General features: G+C 42.3%; 1 protein-coding gene across 2 annotated transcripts in view; it reads right to left on the bottom strand.

Moving 5' to 3' along the window:
- The window catches only part of ABL1 (ABL proto-oncogene 1, non-receptor tyrosine kinase), a 138028-nt gene that overhangs the window by 44422 nt on the left and 67825 nt on the right, over window positions 1-25781 (bottom strand). Inside the window, exon 1 of one of the 2 annotated variants that reach the window (XM_040225401.1) lies at window positions 4086-4241. The exons of the other annotated variant lie outside the window; for it this stretch is intronic. Coding sequence (XP_040081335.1) covers window positions 4086-4164 — 79 coding nt within the window. The 5' untranslated portion in view covers window positions 4165-4241. Of the gene's footprint in view, window positions 1-4085; window positions 4242-25781 lie in introns of those variants that run through there. 2 annotated transcript variants of the gene reach the window in all.

Below are 25781 nucleotides of genomic sequence, written 5' to 3'. Positions count from 1 at the left end.
ACCATGGGAGTAAGAAAGGGTCAAAGGAAGAGAAGATACTCTTCCTTACAACCAAGGACAGGAAGTATTAATTACAGGCATCAAAGCAAACTTGGAAACAAATTGCTTTTTTAACAAGAAAAACTATGGGTGGGTTTAGTTCAAATTCTATCATCACAATTCAGCCATTACAGCAATTGGCAATGCCAACATTTTAGACCGTGAAATATTTAAATTAACAACAGCTAACATTTGCTAACATCTTGCTCTGTGCTAAACAGTTTAAATGAAATGTCTGATGTGAATCTCCCAACTCAAGAAGGCAGGGACTATGATGAGCCTTATTAGAAATGAGAACACCGAGGCTCAGAGAGCAACATGCCACAGTCACTTCACTGCCAGGATGGCTGACATCCAGGCCAGGCAGGCCAGGAGAACAGGACCTCGGCAACATTCTAGCCATAATACTGCCTGGATTTAAGGACATCCCAAAGGAGCCTCACATCAGTATAAATACATACACTTAGCACTTCATTGGTCTCAAAGCTTTCCTGTGACTCATCTCCTGGATCCTCAGAAACAATCCTTGAAGGTGGGCTGGCCAGAGAATGTTTGTTCTCTCGGTCTTGGAGGTAAGAAGGCAGAAGAGTTGAGACATGAAGAAAACTAGGTTCGCCTGACTCCAAATTCAAATGTTTTTTCCTACCCAACTGAACTGGGGCCCTTCTTCCTCCTCCTCTCTAGAAACCTCATAGCGTCAGTATGAGAATGAAGTGAGGATGTCTATGAAGTGCTTGGTGCCAAAGAACTGTCACCTCATTGATGCTCAACAATGTCAATGTAACCCTCAAATGAAAAGGACTGACTGGCTTTCTATTTGGTTACAGAGAGAGCTTCAGATTTTTCTTTGTTACTAAACAAGGGAAGTATTTGATGACCTCAGAAGAGAGTATTTAGAAAGAGAGCATGAGCTTCTGTGAGGCAGGAGTTCTAAAAGTGTATCTGTGTGGCTGGCACCACACAAAGCCTCCACCAGAAAGCTAACTGCTGAATAGAAGCGTTTCAAAGTGGGCTCTTAAAATAAATGTTGACAGTTCACAAAGAGTTCACTTCACAGAACTAACACGTCCACATGTAAGTTTCATGCACAGTGTACGCAAACAAACACACGAACAAGTCAAAGTAACCTGGCGGGGGGGGGGGCGGCGGGAAGAATTCAACTGGCGAATGTTCATGATTCTTTCACACCTCTAGGAGAGAGAAGAAATTATAATCAGAAAATTCAGTGCTTGAAGTTGACCTAAGATTGTAAAGTTCAATGTAGCCATAAAGGACAGATACACCTATAAACATACATTTTTGCAAAGCTGGAACATGGAAGTTAAATGCTATCAATGACTATATATGCATAAAATGTTTCTAGAAGGGTACACAAGAAACTCAAGTGAGGTTTCTGGATGAAGAACAGAATTTCTTCTCACTAACCTTTAAGAATTTTTTAATGATGTACAGCTATTCTAATAAATATTTAAACATTTTAAATTTTACTGCTAAAAGTAGTCATTTTTAATCAGTATTAGAAAGAAAAAAATCCCTGTTTCACGCTTTAGAGTGTTTCTGAAGATACTATTTTAACATCCACAGAGAGTTCCAAAGGAGATGAACAGTCATAGCTGGTAAAGCATATAGTGGCTAAATCTGGGCTCTTTGGGGCCAGACAGCAAGGGTTCACGTCCTAGCACCACCACTTGCGGGCTCTGTGACCGTAGACAAGCTTTCTAACTTTCAGATGCGTCAAGTTTTCTTCATCTATAAAATGGAAGTAACCAAAGGGCTATCAAGAGAAATAAGCAAATAAAACCACATAGTATGCTCAAACAGTGCTTGGAATACAGTAGCATTTAATAATTGTTGCTTTGACAGCTAGGCCTAAATCTCAATAGATGCATGATCAAGTTGCATATATGGCTGAACTTACTCTCAATGGAAAACTTGATCATATTCTATTTTCTTGGGCACTTGGGACACCTGGCCCCCAGTGTGTGTCAATAAACACTGACTGATTTAGGATGTCGGTAAAAACAAAAGGGCTGGATTACTTATCCAGATGTTAGAAATATTTTTCCCAAGCAGCTAATAGCACATCCAGTCTTTAAGAAAAGATCATTTAGGTCTGTTAAATTCCTTCAACTACAAAACAATGATTTCATTTACCTTCTCCAATTAAACAGAACAATGAAAGAAGGATAACTCAGTAACAGAAAAGAATTCCTAGAGTGATCCCTTCCTAGATGGAGACTTAATGCCAGGTAGTCTGCTGTAATCAGAATTTTTTTTTTAAACTTGAGAGTCAACGTCATTTCAAGAAACATCAGATTTTGTAAACCCTCACCTCCAAAAAAAAAAAAAAAAAAACCCCATAATTAAACCATCCAGGTAAGAACTAAATCTACTGTTTACCTCCAGGGAATACAAAACAGTGTCACAACAGTGCTGCGACCTAAACCTTCCTCCATCTCTGCGGCTACAAAAGTCCATTCATCTACTCTGCCTGAAGCATCATCTGCAAAATGGATGGTGATGCCTAACACTAACTCGTTACAGATGTAAATGAGAATGTGCTCAGAATTCTGAGCAACTTGGAAAATAAGCAACATATTAACTGAAGATGATTTTGGCAGCTCACATGCCAACTTCTAGGGACAAATAAACCATCTTCTCCCTCTAAAGCTATATCTTGTGAGCCCACTCCATCTGGATGCGCCTTCTCCCAGGCGGCCAATATACACGTCTCATGGCAAGAAGGGCCAACTGATTTCGTCTGTACCACTGGTGTTTATGGTTTGAGCTGCGCTTGTGACTTCATGCAGACCCTCGGGTCAAAAAGTTGGAGAGAAAATAAAAGTAGGTGAGACAATGAACGAGGCCTCCTGTTCATTTCTCCTTCATTTTAAAGAGAAAAACGTTACAACTCCAATGGCACTCCAGTAGCCGGAATTCTACTGCTTGTTCTAAAAGGAGCTTTACATTTCTCCTCCTGTTTTAAGTCCTAAATAAAAAGGACAGACAAATGCAAGCAGATTTACATCCCTAAAGTACAATTAACTTTTCTGCTGAAAGCCAATAGTCTGGGGCCACGAGTCCTCAAGTCAGATAAATTTCCGCTTCATCCTGAAGCTACAAAATGAAGGCCACTCATCATAGTCAACTGGTTTTTGGTTGTTTTTTTTTTTTTTTCCCATTGTCCCCCTTCCCCGGACAGACCCCAAACCCCCCCAGGCCCGGGGGCCCGGGTCCCGGGGGGGAGACGGGGGATTAGAGAAGAAAAGGGGAGTAGAATGGGAAGAGGGCAAAAGTGAACCGCCCGGGCTCTGAGGCTTTATGGAAGGAACTTAACACGAGCTGACCCTCCTCCAAGTGCCCTGGACTCATTCAAAATCTTCCTAAAATGCGGTAGAACTTCTCTTTTCTCCCCGCAGAAGTCTTAAGAATTCTTACGACCTCTTCGTGGTCCGTAGATAAGATGGAGAGAGTGTGTGTGTGTGTGTTGGGGGGTGGCGGGGGGGATGGTGTAGAAAGATCACTTCAAATTCTGTATCCATAAATGGTAGAGCCGTGTTCCCTTTTGTCCACGAGACTTTAATGAAAATCGTCTGTTTCACAAACACGGGTCGACCTTTTGGACGAGTAATTCCCAATTAGCGGTGGAAATTCCACGACGTGGGCTCACGAGGCCCTTCGGGCCTGTACGCTTCGCTTTCTCAAACTTTCTCTGGGAGACCCTGCAGGCGTGGGGGCCCCGCGACTTGGCCCTCCCGGTGTGGGCTCCTCCGACACCCCTGGGGTTAGTGCGCGCGGGGGTGGGGTGGGGTGGAGGGGGCCCGGCGCCCCGCACCCTCCGGGCTGGCGGCGGCGCCCAGGGGCGGGCGAAGGAAGCGGAGAGCGGGAGAGGGCGAGGGAGGAAGGCAGAGGGTAGAGGGGGAGAGGGCGGGCGCCGAGGGAGCGCGCGCGCGCGCGGCCGGGCGAGGCCTAGGAAGGCAGGCCGGCCAGGCAGCCGGCCGGGCGGCGGACACGCGGCCACCCTCGGCCCGTTCCCCCGAGCTCACCTTCTAGGTAGCAGCTGGAGGAAGACGAGAGCCCCTTCTTGGATTTGCAGCCCACCAACTTCAGGCAGATCTCCAACATCTTGGCGCGCCGGAGGCGTCGGGGAGCCCGCGCCCCGGGCTGCCCTCCGCGGCGGGCTCAGGCCCGGCTCGCCCCGCGCGCCGCCCCGGGCCCCCGCGGCCCCGCCATGCCGCCTGCCCCGCCGCCCCGCGCCCGCGGCCGCTCCCGGTCTCGGCTCCGGACGCGCCTGTTAACAAAGGGCCCCCGAGCCCGGCCCCGCGAGGCCCGCCCCCGCCGCCTTAACCCTCTGCGCGCCGCGCCCGCACCCAAGGGCTGCCCCGTGTTCCGCCCGGCCGGGGCCGCCGTCCAAAACCGACGCCTCGCGGGTTTTGACGTTAAGGAAAGCGGGGGGATGGCGATTTTAAGCGCGGCACGTCTTGGTTCTCCGAGTTTCGAAGTACTGTCCTGACGCCCCAAGAAAAGACATCAGCAACTATGGCAGGCAAGTCAGGGGAGGGCGGGCCTGCTCAGCATCACTTTTAGGAACCTCCTGCATCTCTGGGAGGAGATCCCACCCCCCACCCCCCAACTGCACCGCTGAAGGCCAAGCGAGTTGCACCGGGCGCGGTGCCCCGGCCAACCCCGTGTCCCCTGACTGTTGGTGAATAAGGCAGATTCCTCTGCAGTTATCAATACTGGTTTCATTTCTATTCGGTGAGCTTACTGTGATTAAGGCCAACTCAGTGAGTGTCTGAGGAGTGAATAATCAGAGAGCTGCAACCCACAGTACTACACAAGTTTGCAACACATTTGTCAAGTCATACATCCAGACTAGGAGACAAAGGAGACGTGTGAGGTCAAACACAATGTCTGATTATTAATAAAGAGAGTTTAGTCTCCCCCTGATGAGGGGCATGGCCTGTGCCCCTTCTTTAAGAAGCCTCATTTTTCTTTCTTTTGTTTGGTGTGTGCCATCGGGGGAGGGGAAAACATTATTTAAAACCCATTTCCCCCCTGGAGAAGGGATAAGGCTACCCACTCCAGTGTTCTGTGCTGGAGAATCCCATGGACTATACAGTCCATGGGTCGCAAAGAATCAGACACGACTGAGCTACTTTCACTCACTGCTGTGCTTGGCTCCAATAGACAATATCATCACATATAACAACATAAAAAATAGCAATAATGTGTGACTTGGCACCAAATGGGAAATCTACATCAGTGGAATACGAATCCAGACATACCAAATAATTTAACAAAATTGGAAACGTTTCAGTAAGTATAGGAAGGAGAAGTTGTTTAAACAGTGTTAGATAACTAAATTGCAACAGGGAGAAAAATCAAGTTAGTATATACATCATAGCGTCCAGGAATACTAAGAGCTGAGGGGTACTGAGATTCTACTACGAGTCAGACTCCTGTGAGAAACACCCTCCAATCATTACCTGTGCACAACTATTCTGTATGGAAAACAGAATTATCATCCTGATTCTTCAGGTGAAAATCTGAGATTCAGAGGAGTCAAACACCTCGCCCAAAGTCTGAGCTGGACTACCCCCAGGTCTGCCTGGCTCCAAGGATCAGGCTCCTAACCAGCGGATTATGCAGACCCTTCTCACCAAAAATAAATCCCAAGTAAATTAAAGCTACATATCTTTATCTTTGGCTAAATAACTAAGGTTACCATGCTACAGTCATCAGTCCCAGAGGCAAAGCTGGACTCATCTGTGGTCCACCCTATCCTATAATGACAAAAACCTGGGTATCTTCACTATACTAGGAATGGCTAAGTAACAAGACCTTCACTCAGGTCTGCCAAAACCTGACAGTTCAAGGTTGGACTAGATGTGACTAGTGTGTATCACAGTGTTTCCCAGCCACGGTATCATTAATTTTTCAGAGATGTCCTGTCAAATTCTGATTCATATACAAAATGTCTAAGTGACCTGTGGTTTGTGTTGTGGTACCAGGTCAGACGTCATGAGCAGCTAAGAAGACACAGCACTTCCCATTGCCTGGAGACACAGGGCTACAGGGCTACGAGGTGACAAGTGACTGTGGATGCCATCTATTGATAGATGCTGGGAGACACTATCATTATGTCAAACAGCCCGTGTGTAATGACGGCCAACTGTTACTTGAACCTTTCAACCTCCAAGTATAATGCCAAAAATAAAATCCCAAAGGGCGCCACCAATACAAATAAGCTGAAAACTAGTGTGTTGGTACCTTTTAGAAAGTTCAAGGACTTTGGATCAGACTATAATAAAGTTGGTCAATATATAGCATTTCAGATGTAATGTGATGGGCTATATTCAAATAGGCACCTTAATGACAAGAACAGTGGGCATTTTTGCAATTTTAACCATATCCTTGAATTCTATCAATTAATACAGGTCCAGATATTTGCATGTGCTATATTTTATATTAAGATGTAAGTTTATTTTAAAAAGTTAATGACTATTACTAACATTCTTCTCTTGAGTCTAAAATGATCTTATCCCTTTAAAACATCTTAAAATGAGTAATGCTTATAAACTGTGTCCAGATCTTTTAAAATAGTTATAAAACCATACATCAACAGGTCTGGGAAAACACTCTGAATTAGCAGCAATGAACACTGAAAATATCGCCAAGCTCCCCACTACCAAATTAAACTAGGACTATTCTTTCCAGATCTAGCTTTTGATGCTTTTGAAACTCACTCACAAGTACAAAAAACATTCTGCTACAAGCAGACAGGAGAGCTCCAGTCGCCTTAATAGAACAGAAGCCCAAGAAGGATTCCTTCTAAGTAATCTTAAGCCTAAAGGCCATTAACTTTTTTTTTTTTTTTTAAAAAGGAAAACAAATCTAAAAGATTGTGAAGTAACTTGTTTCCTACATTGTACTCAGGTTGGGAAAGGAATAACCTTTTAATATGTGCCAGGCACAAACCTTCCAACAATCCTATGGATTTTCTGTACTTTAACTCCATTTCACAGGTAAGGAAACTGAGGGGTAAGCAGGTACAGGGACGGGTTAACAGTCTGTCCAGGTTCACATAGTTAGGAATTAGTAAGGTCTAAAGCCCTTGAACTTTCCAAAATGGACATAATTTGTAATTTAAGTGAAAGGTGGATAATTGTAGCAAAGCCAGAGGATGAAATAAAAATCATTAACTACTGAAAAATGTCTTGAAACAGCTGATGGAATTAGAACTACTTAAGAATATTTTAAAATATATTCAGAATAATGAGAAAGAATAAAGGTCCTTCAGTTCAGTTCAGTTGGTCAGTCGTGTCCGACTCTTTGCTTACTTACATTAAAATTTGTGATCTGCACTGTGTTTCTAAAAGCACGGTCCATGGACAACCTATTTTGAATTGCCTGGGATGCTTGTTTAAAATGCAGACTCTCGCTCTCCAGTCTAGACTTACACAATCAGAATATATGGAATGGTGGTATCTTAACACGATCTGAAGATGATCTGCGTGCATATGTCAGTCTGACAACTGTTTTGGAAGAAGGAAGAGCTCCTTCTTGTTTTCCCTGGAAATAGGACAAATAGGGATGGATATTTCTAAAATTTATTCATCTGAAAGCAGTTTCTGCATTTAAGAAATTGTATAACTCTAAAACAAGTTACTTTGTCAACAAAGGTCCGTCTAGACAAGGCTATGATTTTTCCAATGGTCATGTACGGATGTGAGAGTTGGACTGTGAAGAAAGCTGAGTGCTGAAGAATTGATGCTTTTGAACTGTGGTGATGGAGAAGACGCTTGAGAGTCCCTTGGACTGCAAGGAGATCCAACCAGTCCATTCTAAAGGAGATCAGTCCTGGGTGTTCATTGGAAGGACTGATGCTGAAACTCCAATACTCTGGCCACCTCATGAGAAGAGTTGACTCACTGGAAAAGACTCTGATGCTGGGAGGGATTGGGGGCAGGAGGAGAAGGGGACGACAGAGGATAAGATGGCTGGATGCATCATGGACTCGAGGGACATGAGTTTGAGTGAGCTCCGGGAGGTGGTGATGGACAGGGAGGCCTGGCGTGCTGCGATTCATGGGGTCGCAGTTGGACACGACTGAGCGACTGAACTGAACTGAAAACAAGTTACCAAAAGAGGACTTTTCTCTGAAAATTTTGGATAAAGAATGAACTTTTTTAAAGTCTGGAGTCCAGTCTTTTTTTTTTTTTAAAGTAGAGTTGCGGGGGGGGGGGGCGGCGTGGATAGGCAAGGGCCCCCCACAGAAGTTGCTCCAGGGAAGAAAGCAGGATATGGATGCAGGAGGCAGGATGTGGAAGCTCTACCTGGGAGCAGCAGGATGGGGGTGGGGATTTAAGGGAGACATGAAATCTGATATGGTGCCTGCTTTGGGACCCCCAGGACCAAATGATCCCAGATCTGACTGATCCCTTCCCAGTTTCCAGCCCAGTTAATAACTTTAGGAGGAAAGAGCAAAGATCTTGAGATATGTACATGCTTGCTATTTCACTATTTCACATGCCAACAGAGACTACATCCTCTGACTTGCAGACACTGTCTAGTGAGAGCCTGCCAGGCTCCCAAGTGATGGGTCCAATCCACAGGAAAATGTGGCTTAGAAGAACATATCAACCATACCTACTTTTGCCCCTATATAAAGGGCATGCATGCATCTCTTTAAGTATCATAGATTTTCAGTGAGATAACACTGTTTATTGGTCAAGTGTCACAAAGGTCCAGGTACTCTGGTGTGGGGGAACCAGGTGAGATGGGAGGCCATGCAGTGAGGCTGAAAGAGCTATGACATCACACGACCTTATTCTCAGTCTCAGATTTTCCACTCACTGTGGTGGCATAGCCAAGTGACTCAATTTTCTAGTCTGTAAAACTGTGGGGGTGGTCTTAAGAGTAGCCATCTCGCTGGGTAATGAAAATTAGAAATAGTGTATGAAAAGTGCCCCATGCAGAGAAGGTGCTCAGTGAACAGTATTTTTATTTCCAAAAGAGGACTCTTACTGTATCAGGTGGTGGTCTGTGTTCCTGCCTAAGTCTTGCTGGGACCAAGTCAAGAGCTAAAATTAACAAATGTGATACGTGAAAATGATTCCAGAAAACACAGTCTGAGGGAGTGAAAGCAGTCTGGAGGTTTTCCAAGGGACAAGGAAATCAACTTATTTTATTAAGGGAAAGAAACACTAGTTATAGGGTAAGAGTAGCAACCAAGGTTCAAATGTCACAGAGAGTCCTATCTTTAACTTCTAAAGACAAAGTTTTACAACCACAGCTTGGTGGCAAAACACAGACTCCACACCGCACATCTTTAGTGAAAGTCTATTTCAGGCCCAGAACTTGAGAACTTGATGTGCAGTCTACCCATAGGACTGTCTTTCGCAAAACACTGATTGTTTTGTTACTCCCTTTGGTAGTTCCAGACCTACAATTCTCAACGGGGGTGGGGTGGAGAGGCACATCTGAACTGCTTTAGGGTAATTACATCCACTTTCTAGAAAATCTCATTCTAGAAAGATTTTACTGTATTTTTATAATTGACAAGTCAAACATTACTATTAAGTGATTTTTCTCCCAGAGGAAACTAGTATTGTTGGTATGCCCTAAATAGTCTTATTTTTATTTTTAATCAGAGCAATAAAAGTACATGATTAAAAACAAATAGTACTAAAAGTCATCTAATAAAATCAGAAGTCCCCTGACTCCATCCCCTTGTCTGTTTCTCCAAAGGCAGCCTTCTTCAGATTCTTAATATCCTCATATTGTTGTTTCTGGATTCATCAACTTTCCACATGCTATATTAACTGGTTATAGTAGTACCATGCTATCACCATCTCCAATCTCCCATAACAATACAATCACAATTTCTGGTTAAATCAACAACGGTCAGTGTTGATCATTATTGCGATGACATAAATATTGTTCATTGCTCCACCAATAATATACTGTGAATGTTTCCCTTACTATATAACTTTGTTTATCCTGGAGATATTATTAGGTTGCAAAACTAATTGCAGTTTTGCACTGTTAACTTTGCCATTTGATATTGGAATACATTCTTAAATAAATGTAGTTATTTTATACATCATTTTAATGTGCATTTCTCACTTTTTTTTTTTTGCTAATGACTTATTACTTGCTGCAAATTTTATCTTAGACTGTGGAAATTTAGACAAAAAGCAAATTCGGGTGATTTTTCTTATTCGAGCTCAAAATGGGTCATAAAGCAGCAGAGACAATTCGCAACATCAACAATGCATTTGGCCCAGGAATTGCTAAAGAACAAATAGTGCAGTGGTGGTTCAAGAAGTTTTGCAAAGGAGATGAAAGCCTTGAAGATGAAGAGCCTACTGGCCAGCCATCGGAAGTTGACAACAAGCAATTGAGAGCCATCATCGAAGCTGATCCTCTTACAACTACATGAGAAGTTGCCGAAGAACTCAACATTGACCATTCTACCTAAGGTTATTCAGCACTTGAAACAAACCAGAAAGGTGAGAAAGCTCGGTCAGTGGGTATCTCACGGGCTGACTGCAGATCAAAAAAAGTCATCGTTTTGAAGTGTTGTCTTCTCTTATTCTACGTGTGATGAAAAGTGGATTTTATATGACAACCAGCAACAGCCAGCTCAGTGGCTGGACTGAGAAGCTCCAAAGCACTTCCCGAAGCAAACTCACACCTGAAAAAAGGTCACGGTCACTATTTGGTGGTCTGCTGCCCGTCTGATCCACCCCAGCTTTCTGAATCCCAGCGAAACTATTATATCTGAGAAGCACGCTCAGCAAATCAATGAGATGCACCAAAAACTGCATTGCCTGAAGCTGGCATTGGTCAACAGAAAGAACCCATTTTTTCTCCATGACAATGTCCAACCGCACACGGCGCAACCAGTGCTTCAAAAGTTGAAAGAGTTGGGCTGTGAAGTTTTGCCATGTTCACCTGACCTCTTGCCAACGCACTACCACTTCTTCAAGCATCTTGACAACTTTTTGCAGGGAAAATGCTGCCACAACCAGCAGGAGGCGGGAAATGCTTTCCAAGAGTTTGTCATGCTAAAAGAATAAACAAATTTATTTCCCAGTGGAAAAAAAATGTGTTGATGGTAACAGTTTCTCTTTTGATTAATAAAGATGTATATTTATGATTTAAAATTCACGGGCCAAAACCACAGTTATGTTTGCACCAACCTAAGAATTGCCTTGATTTTTTTCATTTGTTTAGTCTTCTGTATACCTATTACTGTTTTTTCCCCAAACATTTCAAATATCTGTTAAACAAGTAGTAATATTTTTTCCAAATATTAGCCTCAGTTCTATTTATTGACTCACATCCTCCTGTAGCTGGAATTCACCATCCAGTAGCTTCCTGGGGGTGGGGAGAGGTGCAGGTTTGAAAAAAATGCCTTTCCATTCCAGTGAGTTTGGCTGGGTATAGAACTGTAGGTTGAAAATCATTTTCCCTGCTTAATTTTGAAGGTATCTCTCTCTCTGCTATCTTCTAGTTCTCAGTTCTGTTGTTTAGAAATATAAATCCACTCTGACTCCTGATCTTTTATATATCACCTGCTTTTGTCTTTGGAAGCTTTTAAGATCTTCTAATACTCTCAGTGTTTTGAGATTTTACAATGAAATGGCTTGGAGTGAGTCTTTTTTCATATATTATACTGTGCACTCAGGGAGCCAATCCAATTCAAAGATTTAAGTCATTGAACTCCAGAAAATACTCACTTCATTAAGTTCCAAAATTTTTCTGATATTTACTGTTTCATAAATTCTCCTCCATTTGCTCTCAGGTCTCTCTTTCTGGAAGTTCTGCCAGATGGCTACTAAAGCCCTGGGACTGAGCTTCTAACCTTCTTACCTGTTCTGTTTTGTTGTCAGAGTCTTTGCCTTATGCTTTGCTTTCTGAGAGCGACTATTTTCCAAGCCTCCTGTACAGTTCTTCTGAACTCTTCTTCTGTTTCCTACATTGTCTTTATTTCCACTGTGTTCCCTTTCTCTGTGAACTTCTTTTACCCTTTATCTACCATGCACTTTTAATTTGGCTGTCCATTCATTATACATGGGAGAGGAGCTAAAAAGTATGCACAGAAAGGGCACAACATGTGGACTTAGATGAAGGGAGGGGGTGAGCTTACTTGTCCATCAAGAGAATGCCCAAGTCAGCTTTTCTCTGAGACCATTCAGTTTTGTTTTTGGTTTTTTTTTCTTCTAGAAAGGATTCTTTCCATCTCTTCTCTGTTAGGAAGCGGGCTGGAGAATCTCATTATTCAGTATGCAGACTCAAAAAGGAATCTGCTCTTGCCCACCCCCACTGGTTTCAGCCCAGCGGTGTACCCACACCTCTGCTGGGGGTAACACCCCAGAGTCTGGAGCCTTTATAGGGCAATTTCTCAATAATACTTCTAGTCTCATGAAAGTGGGAAGGAGAAGTGGTCATCTGGCTGTACAGGGAGGGGGAGGGGTATGAAGAATCTAAAAACTCCTTTACAGGCTTTCAACTGATCCCCTTGATTTCAGTTAAGAGCCTCATCACCCCCTGCTTTTTGTAGTACTAAAGACTCCAATTTCTTATTTTTTCCCCTCTCAGATTCTTATAACTGGCTTACTTCTAATCAGTGTCTCTCTCAGAAGAGGTTAGGCTTTAGTTTCTTTGATTCTGCTAGGTCTATTACAAGTTTTTAAATATATATATATGAATTTCTTTAATTATTTTTTATTAATGAGTTTATTCCTTTAGTTTTGGCTGTACTAGGTCTCCACTGTGGTACTTCTCATTGTGGTGACTTGTCTTGTTGTGGAACACGGGCTTTAGGCACGAAAGCTTCAATAGTAGGAGCATGCGGGCTGAGTAGTTGTGGCTGGGGGGCTTAGCTGCTTTGTGGCGTGTGGAATCTTCCCCAACCAGGGATCGAACCTGTGTCCACTGCATTGGCAGGTGGATTCTTATCCATCGTACCACCAGGGAAGTCCTATTACCACGCTCTTGACTGCCTTCCAGTTTCAAAAAACAGTTTTGCCTTTCTTATCTGCTTTGCTTATTGGGTTCTTTTTGTCCTTATACATTTTCACTTAAAAAAAAAAAATCATCTTACTGCTGTTCCAGTAGGGCTTGGGGGAGGTAGTAGAAATGAAAACAGGTCTGCAAACTTTAATCATTTTAAATCAGAGTCTCATTTGACCATTTTACAGATGAAACAACTGAGGCAGGTTAAGTAACCTGACAAGGTCTTACAGCCAGTTAGTGGCAGAGCCAGGGAAAGAGCCTGGATCTCTGAATTACCTTGCTAGACTTTCTCCATTATATGACACCCACAATCAAGAGCTGACAGACTAATTTTAGGATATGAGGCTGAAAAACTATTTAAAATTTGTTGCAAGCTACTGGTCTCAAATCTTAATATTGCTGGTAGTGAAGAAACAACCAATCCCTGAATTCTTAAATCCAGTCACATAACTTTAAGTTATAAACAGATACGTTATTAAACAGAAATAGTTTGGGATATTCTTATTAAACTCTAAGTTGCTTGAATTCAATTTAAAGAGGTTTCGCATGATTTCATGAATTGTCTTTGTCCCTTTCATTTTGGTTAACTTTTAAAATAAATGCCACAGAATTTTATTTTAAATCGTGGAAAGTCTTGTTTGTTTTTAATCAGAATATTGAATGAAGATCGAGAAATCTACAAGACAAATAAAACAGAGCAATGTTGCCGAAATCTAAAGGCTTCAAACTATTTTCTTTATAATAAAGTAAATTTAAGCTCACTTAAGTAGAACTGGTTGAAAAAAGAAAAGCCCAGTGCTGGTTATTTATGAACAGTACTCCTTTTATTTTCAAACACTAGCACTGCTTTTGGCTTTTATAGTGTTGTTCCGTCTGAACTGGAAAATCAATGGTTAATCTTTTCTCCTCTCTTTCTGTAAGACTAAAAGAATCTGCGAAAGCAGCAGAGCAGGCCTAGGGGATCACGTTACTTTGGGGGTGGGGGGAAGGAGGCAGCTGGAGGGGACTGTAGAGAGAAGGGCCAGAAGGGAAAGAAAACAAGTTGTCTGAACCTCCCCACAGTGTAAGACCCAGCAGGGATTAGGAGGTACGTGGAGGAGCCCGTGTTTATCCAAGTTATCTCTGGGGCAGCTGAAATGGGCTGTGAAAGTATGGGCTCCCTCGATATTAAAACCTTCTCAGCAGCAGAGCTGCACCCGGGAAAGCGGAATTCTTGGTAATTGTTACCAAGGCCTGAAAAACCTAGAAATGAAACGCTAAGGGAACGTTAATGTTTGTTTCTTCCAAACATTCAATACCAATTTGTTTTGTTGTCAAGGTTTTAAACATACAAAGGACAAACGGATTCAGAAGATTTCTTCCCTACACTTGTTAGAAATTACTGTTGTCCTTAGAGAAGCAATGACATCTCTAAACGAAACACTGCTGCTCCTTTTCCTCCTAAAGAGACAGATCTGGCATATTAATACAGAACTACAGATTAACCAGAGAAGAGCAGCTACAGTTAACATTGGAGAAACTGCTCATTAAACGGCACTGTTGGGGGAAAGAGCCACTTGAAAAGCTACAAAACAAAGCTGACCTGGCAGAGGGTGTCCTCTTGTTTGCCACCTTCCTACCACTGGTATATAAAATCTATATTCAGTAAAGCAGCTCCAGAACTGTATTTGATCACTAGGGTACCGTCACATTCCCTAAGTAACAATAATTCATATTTAGTATTTATGGCTACTTCACCATTAAGAACAATTCTAAAACAATAGTAAAATGAACTCCTCCAAAAGGTTTAGGCCAATAACAGCATATCAACTAGACTTTCTTTGATGAAAAAGTCATGGGAATCCCACACAGACTAGTTATAGGAACTGCCAAGCCCAACAATGGCCTCTAACATCTGTTCTCCTCTCTCACCCTCAGCCTCTTAAGTTTTAGATGGACATATGGCCCCTAGTCCCTCTTGTACCTAGTCATTACCATGTAACTTAAGTTTTAGCTGGAATCAAGATTGCCAGGAGAAACATCAATAACCTCAGATACGCAGATCTGATATGCAGACAGCACCCTTATGGCAGAAAGTGAAAAAGAACTAAAGAGCCTCTTGACGAAAGTGAAAGAGGAGAGTGGAAGTTGGCTTAAAACTCAACATTCAGAAAACAAAGATCATGGCATCCAGTCCCATCACTTCATGGCAAATAGATGGGAAAACAATGGAAACAGTGAGAGACTTTATTTTTGGGGGCTCCAAACAGTCATGAAATTAAAAGACACTTGCTCCTTGGAAGAAAAGCTATGACCAACTTAGACAGCATATTTAAAAGCAGAGATATTACTTTGTCAACAAAGGTCCATCTAGTCAAAGTTACTGTTTTTCAAGTAGTCATGTATGGATGTGAGCGTTGGACTTTAAAGAAAGCTGAGTGCCGAAGAATTGATGCTTTTGAACTGTGGTGTTGAAGAAGACTCTTGAGAGTCCTTTGGAATGCAAGGAGATCCAACCAGTCCATTCTAAAGGAAATCAACCCTGAATATTCATTGGAAGGACTGATGCTGAAGGGAAGCTCCAATACTCTGGCCACCCAATGTGAAGAACTGACTCAGTGGAAAAGACCTTGACTCTGGGAAAGACTGAAGGTGGGAGGAGAAGAGGATGACAGAGGATGAGATGGTTGGATGGCATCACCAACTCGATGGAGATGAGTTTGAGCAAGCTCTCGGAGTTGGTGATGGACAGGGAGGCCTGGCGTGCTGCAGTCCAGGGGGTCACAAAGAGTCAGACACACGACTGAGCAACTGAACTGAAGTTTTAACCAATGATATGGGGAGCAGAGGTGGTGCTCTGCTAGAGCCAGGTGGCACCAGTGGCAAAGAACCCACCTACCAGTGCAGGAGATGCAAGAGACTGTGGGTTCGGAGATTTCCTGGAGGAGGAAATGGCACCCCACTCAGGCATTCTTGCCAGGAGAGTCCCACAGACAGAGGAGCCCGGCAGGCTACAGTGCATGGGGTCACAAAGAGTCGGATGTGAGAGCCCCTGAGCGACATGGCGAGCAGAAATGACGCCGTGTAACTTCTGGGCCACGTTCTCAAAAGGAATGAGAACAGCTTCCCTCGCATTTTCTACTTCCCACTGCCTGCAAGGGGACAGGCTAGCTGGAGGGGCCGTTTGGATCACAAAGTATAATCTATACCTAAAAGTAACAAGGTAGAGTCTGTGGAGTCCTCATACACATGCAGGACTGCCGATGCCAGACTGTTACAGAAGCCGGAAAGAAACATGCAGTTGTTCAAACCACTGATATTCCGGGTCGGTACAACAGCCATTTATTCTTTACCATAATACTAAAGACCAGTTCTAACTCCTAGAAAGCTAAGAATTTCCCAAATGAACTGTTTCTTTTCTTTATCTAGTAAAAACTGTTAATCAGAGAGCAAGCATTTGAAATTGCCCTATAAGCTGTAGAAAATGAGAAAGTGTTTTAAATAATCGCTGTAAAAAAAAACACAGTCCAGTATCCAGCTCAGAGCAAAGACTCAAATATTACACATTAACTGTAGTATTCAACTGTCCCTTTTACCTTCCACAGTCTCCAGGACTGGTGTGAAGAAGATTAAAAGACTCTGTGTTCTGTGATATATCTGAGAAAGAATTTGTATCCAGAATACACAGAACTCGACACTCAATAAGACAGTAAGCAAATCAAATAAAAAATGGATACAAAGATTTTAACTGGAGTGTCACCAAAAAGGAAACATGAATGGCTAATAAGCACGTGAAAAGAGGCTGAGCATGATTAGTTATTCTAGAAAGGGAAACTAAAAACACAATGGGGTACTTCTTTCACAGCCACCCAAATAACTATGACCAAGAAGACAGACAAAACCAAGTGCTGGTGAGAATGTGGGGAAACTAGAAGCCTGGCGTGCTGCAGCCCATGGGGTCGCAAAGAGTCAGACACGACTGAACGACTGAACAGCTGGTGGGAACCTAAAATGGTACAGCGCTGCTACAGAAAATACATTGGCAGTTTCTTAAAAAGTTAAACATAAATTTACTGTAAGACTCAAAAATCTCTTCTATCAGGAATCTACCTTAGAGGAATGAAACTGTATCCACGCATGAATGTCCACAGTAGCATTGTTCGTAACGGTCAAAAACTGGAAACAATCCAAATATCCATTGATTGATGAATTAAACAAAATGTATATCCAAAGAATGGAGTTAATATTCAGTAACAAAAGCGAATGAAGTGCTGCAATAGAAATGGCAACCCGCTCCAGCATTTTTGCCTGGGAAGTCCCATGGACAGAGGAGCCTGGTGGCCTACAGTCCATGAGGTCACAAAAGAGTTGGACACTGTGGAGCCACTCAACAACAGCAACAAAGGATAGATGAACCTCGAAAAACACACGGTGATGTGAAAGAAGCCAGTCACAAAGACCGCACAGTGCATGATTCCATTTATATGAAATGTGCAGAAAACGCAAATCTACAGACACAGAAAGCAGATCTACCGGTTGCCTGGGGGTGGCAGTGGGACCGACTGCAGAGGCACAAGGGATCTCTTTAGGATGATGGAAACGTTCTAAAGCTGCACTGTGGTGATGGCCGCACACTCTATAAATCTACTAGAAATCACTGAATTGTACACTAAAATGGTAAATTTTATAGCATGTAAATCTTACCTCAAAAAAAAATGTTAATAAAAAAGAAAGAAAGCAATGCATTCTACGATTCTGACTCCATTTCCTAACTGGAGAGCATAGAGAGGGTGAGAGAGCCTGGCCGCTCAGTTCCCTGCTGCGAACGGAAAACCCACTGTGCGTTGTGGGTATGTAGCATCTCATTTCGAGATGATTCTAACGAGAGCCCCATTCCCAGAGGGTAAACGTGAAACAGTTCCACCGGCCCTGCTACCTATCCTGTCTCCTGGCATATTCCTGGCTGAGGAGTGTATGTGTGGGGGAGGACTGGATGTACAACCAGGAGGACTAAGACCTGGGTGGGAGTGGGGGGCACAGCTCAGGCTGATTAAGACAACCTGGCGCATCAAAGACTAACATTGAAACGCACAGAAACATGCCTCCCGTTCATAAGAAGCACTCGGACATGCTCACGAGTCCTTGCAGCTTCCGGCCTCCAACTTCACAGAGCCTGCAGGGATGCAACTTTTGAGTTCCCAAATATGCACCTTGGCACCACTCGTATTCTGGACACACGGTCCAAACTGTTAAAACTTCTCATAGAAACCGAAAATCATGGTAAATTAGTTGAGATCAGAATGTTAAGAATATTTAAGATCTATTGTAGGAAAAATGTCTAGGTGGTAAATATTACATTTCCGAAGTCCAAGGAGAAGCAACCAGTTAAATCCTGGAATTAATTAGGAAGGAATATTTCATGAGTCTGAAGTTTCTGACAAACAAAGGAACTGCAAAAGTTAATCAGTCCATAATTCTCAATACTGTCCAGACTTCTTTACTTTTTCTTGTCTGATCTCCAAAGCGACTCAAGGGAGAGAATACCCTGGTGGTCCAGTGGTTAGGGTTCTGAGCTTCCACTGCAGGGGTCATGGGTTCCATTCCTGGTCAGGGAACTAAGATACCACAGGCCTTGCAGTGTGGCCCCCCAAAAAGGAAACAAAACCAAAACTCAAGGGACGTACTGAGGAAAGACTGTATTCCCAATGAAGCCACTGTGACTGAAGCCCAGCATGAAGGAATCTCACAGGAAGAGGGACTCAAGAAGCCGGCATGCTCCGAAGCCAAGATTCCACCAATAACCCAACTGTACCTAGTATAATGGATCCACCCCATGCATGCCTGGCAAAACAGAGGTCACATCAAACTAGAATAAGAGACAGTTCCTGCTTTAAAGAGATCTGGGTATTTATCTTCACTTCTTGATCCTTGTCTGACTCTTGACTTAGCTCTCATAAAACTCTTATTACTTGTTAATCAAAGATTTGACTTGTCATCAGAGATTTGAGAATGGGCTGCTCATTCAACAAACATTAGAGAGCCAGTGGTGATGAAGACGATAAAAAGGAAGAAGACACACTTCCAGGCTTCTCAAGATGCTGGTCTTGAGAGAGACATGGGAAAGAGGAACAGACACTGAAACAAGGAATTGCAAGGTTGTGGTTGGTTTAGTCACCAAGTCATGTCCAACTCTTGAGACGCCATGAACTGTAGCCCGCCAGGCTCCTCTGTCTGTGGGACTGTCCAGGCAAGAATACGGGAGTGGGTAGGCATTTCCTTCTCCAGGGGCTTTTCCTGACCCAGGGATCGAACCCCGGATCTCCTGCATTGCAGGCAGTCTCCTGCACTGAATGTGGATTCTTTACCAACTGAGCCATCTCTCAGTTTAGAAAATTTCAATAGTAAGTATATGCATAATAGCTATAGGAGCCCAGAAGAAGTGGCTAATTCTGTCTAGAAGTGAAGTGAAAGTTGCTCAGTCGTGTCTGACTCTTTGCGACCCCAGGGACTATACAGTCCACAGAATTCTCTAGACCAGAATACTGGAGTGGGAAGCCTTTCCCTTCTCCAGGGGCTGCTTCCCAATCCAGGGATTGAACCCAGGTTTCCTGCATTGCAGGCAGATTCTTTACCAGCTGAGCCAAGGAAGTCCAAGAATACTAGAGTGGGTAGCCTATCCCTTCTCCAGGGGATCTCCCCCGACCCAGGAAGAGCCTAGACATTCTGCCTAGAGATGTCAGGAAAGGTTTTCCAGTGGAGAAACCAGTAGCACAGTACCATTTCCTTTCAGAATATAGAAATCAACTAAAAAGCATACAAGTGACTCACACGTATGTGTTGAATTGCTTCTCCACAGAGGCAGTACAAAGGCAGTTGAGTGGGGATAGGGCGGTCTTTTGAACAAATGGAGCTGGAACACTGTGCCATCCATATGCAAAATGATGACACTTGGTCAATATGCACCATAAATGCTAAATGAAAACTGGCAAAACTTCTAGAAGAGTATCTTTGTATCTTTGGCGTCAGCAAAAATTTTTTAGATACAATACCAAAAGTATAAACCTTAAGAGAAATAACTGATAAACCGGACTCTATCAAAATTAAAAATTTCTGCTCTTCTAAAGATACTCTTGAGAGAATGAAAAGGACAAGACTGGGAGAAAATGCCAAGTGCTGGTAAAAATGTGGAGCAACTGGTGTGAACTGCTGATGGGGAATGCAAAGTAACACATTCACATCGTAAAACAGTTTGGCAGTTTCTCAAAAGCTAAGCATACCCTTAACATATGGCCTACTGATTCCATTCCTAATTATTTAATCAAGAGAAATGAAAACTAATGTTCACACAAAAACCTGTATGTGAATTTACATACAGTATAGTGGCTTTATTCATAACCATCAAAAACTGGAAACTCTAATGTCTTTCAACCACTGAGTGGATAAACACACTGCCACACCATCACACAACAGAACGCTACTCAGCAATGAAAAGGAATGAACCACGTTGATTACATGGAACAGCACAGACAAACCTCAAATGCATTCTGACTCATAATTCTATGTATGATATCCTATAACGGACAACATCTTCAGGAAACAACACTGAAAAGTGCTTGCTGGGGCTGGGAGGATATGCTGCCAACCAGAGGAATCCGGGCCGGGGGCATGGGTGATGGGGCAGTTCTAGATCTCAAGGGTGGTGGGAGTTTCATGACTGTGTGTGCTCGGCTTAGTCACTTCAGCCGTGTTTGACTCTGTGCAACCCCATGGACTGTGGCCCACCAGGCTCCTCTGTCCATGGGATTCTCCAGGCAAGAATACTGGAGTGGGTTACCATGCCCACTCCAGGGGATCCTCCCAGGGGATCTTCCCGACCCGGGGATTGAACCAGGAACCAGCGTCTTCTGCATCTCCTGCACTGCAGGCGGATTCTTCATTGCTGAGCCGCCAGGGAAGCCCTGCATGACTGTAAGCACTGTCAAAACGCAAACCTCTAAAAGGGGCACATTTTCCTGTAGGTAAATTATAACTTAATGAAAACATTTCCTTCTTCCTTCAGGGAATCCACTCACTGCCAGAGCCCCAGCTGGGTGCTTCCCTGTGAATAACACCCCTCAGGGGCTGTGAGAGGGCACTGCATTACTGGACTTGATTTGGCTGGTGAGAATTACATTAGTGGAACAAATGGAGTGGTCCTAGAGGGGTGAACTTACAAATGCCAGCACCATACCCAAAGACTGGCTTCCCTTATCTAGACCATGCCCATAGCCAGTCAATCTTCACAGATGGACTTAGGAGCATTGGGGCCACAGGACAATGAGGGGCAGGTCTCCAGCAAATCACATCAGCCCTGGCTGGCTGCAACTGATTCCTCTCAACATTTCCAGATCAAGTGAGCCAGAAAGCTTTATGAAAAACAGTGTCCAGAGCCCTGGGTGTTCAACTTCCTGCTGGTAAGGTGTACAAAGACGAGGATGGGGTGGGGCTGAGCAGGTTTGCAGTCTCCTAAGGACTGAAGGCACTGTTTAATTAATTCTGCAGCTTTCCACTCTTTAAGGCCACAGAACTGCCTTTGACTTTAGTTGTGAGCTCTTGACTCTGCCTAGGGTTGTGAGCTCTTGACTCTGCCTAGGGTTTGCATATCTGATTCCTGAGTCTCAAAAAGCCCCATAAGGGAAATTTGACAATATTCAATATCTATCAAAACTATAAATTTATTTCCCCTTTGACCCAGTGATTATATTTTGGGGGGTTTACTCTATATAGCCATCCATACACACACAAGTGGATGTGAATATACACATATTCATTCAAATATACATACATTCATTGTAGATTGCTTAAATAGCAAGTATCCATCGTTAAGTTAAAGAAACTTTGGTCTTAGCCTTCAAAATGGGGTACATTTATGCCTGGATGGGGGTACACGTTAGCTTTCCAAGAAATATTCAAGTATTTAATTAAAAAGGAATAAAAAATAAATAAATAAAAAGGGGTCAACTTTCAGAGCTTCAATTTCACACGTTATCCTTTCTACAACTGATCTGCCTAAGAACTCCTCTGACAGTTCTCCTTGACTAATGTTGCTCTCATAATGACCCCTCACTTTCACCACGACGGAGAGGAATACCCCTCATAAGTCCATGGGTTTAAAAATTCCTGGTTATAAACCATGGGACAATCTGAGAATATATATCTTTAGACAGGAAGTTGGTTTTCTTTAAAAAAAATTTTTTTTATTTTGTATTTGAGTATAGTGGATTAACAATTCTTTTCTTTATTTTTTTTGTGAGAACAAAAGAGATAAATATTAAATATTCTGTGATAAGAGAAATATTAAGAGATAAATATTAATATAAATATTAATAGATAAATATTAAATATTCTGCAAATGTGTATGGAATACCTACTAAGAGCTAGGTACTGTCCTACACGCCAGGGTTACAACAGCTAGAATATAGGGGAAAAGAACCCCTGTCCCTTGACAGTTCACACTCCCGGGGTTGGGGTGGGGTGGCGGCAGACAGACAACAAAATAAACTAGTAAATTATAGACTCCATGGAAGGTAGAGACCACTAGAGAGGGCTTCCCTGGTGGTTCAGTGGTGAAGAATCTGCCTGCCGATGCAGAAGACACGGGCTGGATCCCTGGTAAGGGAAGATCCCACCTGCCATGGAGCAACAGAACACAGCTAACTACTGAGCCTGTGCTCTGGAGCCCGGGAGCTGCAGCTACTGAGCCCTCATGCCGCAGCTACTACAGCCTGCGTGCCCTAGAGCCCGCGCTCCGAAACGAGAAGACGCCTCAATGAGAAGCCCCTGTACCTTCGCTGGAGAGTGGTCCTCACACCCCACAACTAGAGGAAAAGCCCAAGCGGCAGTGAAGACCCACACAGTCAAACAATAAATTAAAAACAAACAAAACAACACTAGGGAAATAAAGCACGTTAATAGGGGTGGGGATGCTGAGGTTGAACAGTAGGGACTGAGAACAAAATTTTAAATAAAGTGATTATGAAAACCATCACTGGAGATGGCAATTGAGCAAAGACCCAAAGGAGGTAGCGTGAACTATGGGGGAAGCACTTTCCTAGCCCAGGGAACAGAAAGTACAGTCAGTAGGGCAGGGAGGATGGCTGGGGAAGGTTCGAGGAAGAGCAAAGATCCCACGAATTTTTCATTGCATTTTCACTTTCATTCAGTTCCAAATACTTAAGAATTTCACTTTTGATTTTTTTTTCTTTGACTCATGGTTTTACTTAAAAGTGTGTTATTTCATTTGCAAATAGTTGAAAGCTCTTCCAGATATCTTCCTGTTATTGATTTCTCATTTAACTCCACTGTGGTCAGAGATCATACTTTCTATGAATTGAATCAACTTACATGTATTAGACCCTTTAAATGGCCCAGAAAAGGACTTATTGTGGTAACAGTTTCACATGCACTTGAAAAGAATGTGTATTCTCCTATTTGGAAGTGGGGCCAGAGTGTTCTGTAAACATAAATTAAACCAAGATAGTTGTTTTTATTGTTCAAACCTCCCATATCTTTACTGATTTTCTGTCTATGTGTTCCATCAGCTGAGTGAGAAGTGTTAAAAGCTCCAAATATAATTGTGGATTTCTCCTTGAAGTTCTATCAGTTTTTGAGTCATGTATTTTGAATCTCTAATACATATATGAACACTTAGGATTATAGATTCTAATTAGACTGACCTCTTTATCATTGTGAAATGACTCTCTTTACCCTTGGTAATATGTTTTGCTTTGAAAGCTACTTTGTCTGATAGAGCCATTCAAGTTATCTTTTAACTGATGTTGATATGGTACATTATTCCCTACCCTTTTGATTTTAATCTATCTGTATCAAAAGAGTTGGGCAAAACTTTGCAATAAATAACAACACATCTTTATACTAAAAGTACGTTCACTCTAGGCAGCATATAATTGGGTCTTACTTTTTTATCCAATCTGACAATCTCTATTTTTTATTGGGACATTTACAACTTTTCTATTTAACATAATATCAATGATAGAGTTTAATCTATCATCTTGTTATTTTATATTTATCCAATCTATTCTTTTTCAAAAAGTAAGCTTCAGATGTACTGCTATGGTTAGACAGCATCAATGACTTAGTGGACATGAATGTGAGCAAACTCCAGAAGATAGTGGAGGACAGAGGAGCCTGGTGTGCCGCAGTCCATGGGGTTGCAAAGAGTTGGACACGACTTAACAACTGAACAAGACAAGTACTGATGTGCAATTGGCTCTAGGTTCATTTTTCCAAGTTTTTCTGCCTGTCCTTTTTTGTGGTAAGTAACTTCATGATTACACTTTATCTCTGTTGGCTTATTAGCTATAACTCTGCTGCTTTAGAGTTTATCATATACATCTTTAACTTATTACAATCTATCTGCAAATGATATATTGACTTCACATATGGTATAAGAATCTTGAGACTTCCTGGGTGGTCCAGTGGTTAAGAATCTGTCTTGCAGTGCAGGGGACATGGTTTTGATCACTGGTGGGGGAACTAAGATCCCACATGCTGCAGAGCAGCTAAGCCTGTGTGCCATAACTGGAGAGTCTGTGCACCAAAATGAAAGATCCCACATGCTACAATTCAAACCCCGCACAGCCAAATTAATAAATAAATATCAGAAAAAGAATCTTACAATAGTATGCTTCCGTTTCCCCACTCCCATTTGTGCTTTGCTTCTACGTAAGGTATAAATGCCACAGTGTGTTATTTCTGCTTTTGTTTAAAAGACATATCTTTTAAAGAGAGGTTTAAATAAAGAGAAGAAATATTACATATTTGTAATAGTTATCCTTTTTCCAGTGTATTACTTTCTTTCTGTTGCTCTGGTTTCCACCAGGTATCATTTTTCTTCTGCTTCAAGAACATTCTTTTAAACATATTTTTAGTGGTAGCCCACCAATAATGAATTCTTTTAGCTTTTAATATGTCTGGAAAAGATTTTATATTGCCTTTGTTTTCAAAAGACATTTTTACCAAGAAAAGAATTCTAGGTTGACAATTTTCTTTTTCTTTTGTTACTTTGAAGATGTTCTTCCACGGCCGCCTGGCTTACACTGCTTTCCAAGAGGAATCTGCTGTCAGCCTGAGCTTCATTCTTACATACACGATGTGTCTTTTTCTATGGCTGCTTTTCACATTATTCTCTATCAGTAGTTTTAAATGATTTGAGTATGATGTGCCTTGAAACCATTTTTCTTCATGTTTTTTAACACTTGGAGTTTCTTGAGATTTTTCGATCTATGGGCTTATTACCTTCATTACATTTGGAGATTTTTTTTTTCCCCAGTTATTCTTCTCTTCTGTTATTTCTTCTGTCCCTCATACTCTTTTCTTTGTCAGGCATTCCGATTACATATACACTTGGGGCGACACTTCAGTGATGCCCTGTTCATTAACTTTTTTCCGATTCTTTTCTTTCTGTGTTTCATTTTGGACAACTTACATTGTCTTCAAAACCACTAATCTTTACTTCTATGCTGTTTATTCTGACATCAATTTCATTCAGCATATTTTTCATCTAGAATCTCTAGAAGTTAATCTTCCATGTCTCTAATGCAATCTTTCCTCTAGCTTCTTAAACATATAGAATACAATTATAATACTTATTTTAATGTCCATATTTGCTAACTGTACCATCTGTGTCATTTCTGGTCAGTCACTGGTTGTATTTCTTACTTCCTTACATACCT

The sequence above is a fragment of the Oryx dammah genome, unplaced genomic scaffold, assembly GCF_014754425.2.
Source record: "Oryx dammah isolate SB20612 unplaced genomic scaffold, SCBI_Odam_1.1 HiC_scaffold_25, whole genome shotgun sequence".
NCBI lineage: Eukaryota > Metazoa > Chordata > Mammalia > Artiodactyla > Bovidae > Oryx > Oryx dammah.
The sequence above is the reverse complement of the archived record's forward strand: the minus strand, read 5'-3'. Positions and strand labels throughout refer to the sequence as shown.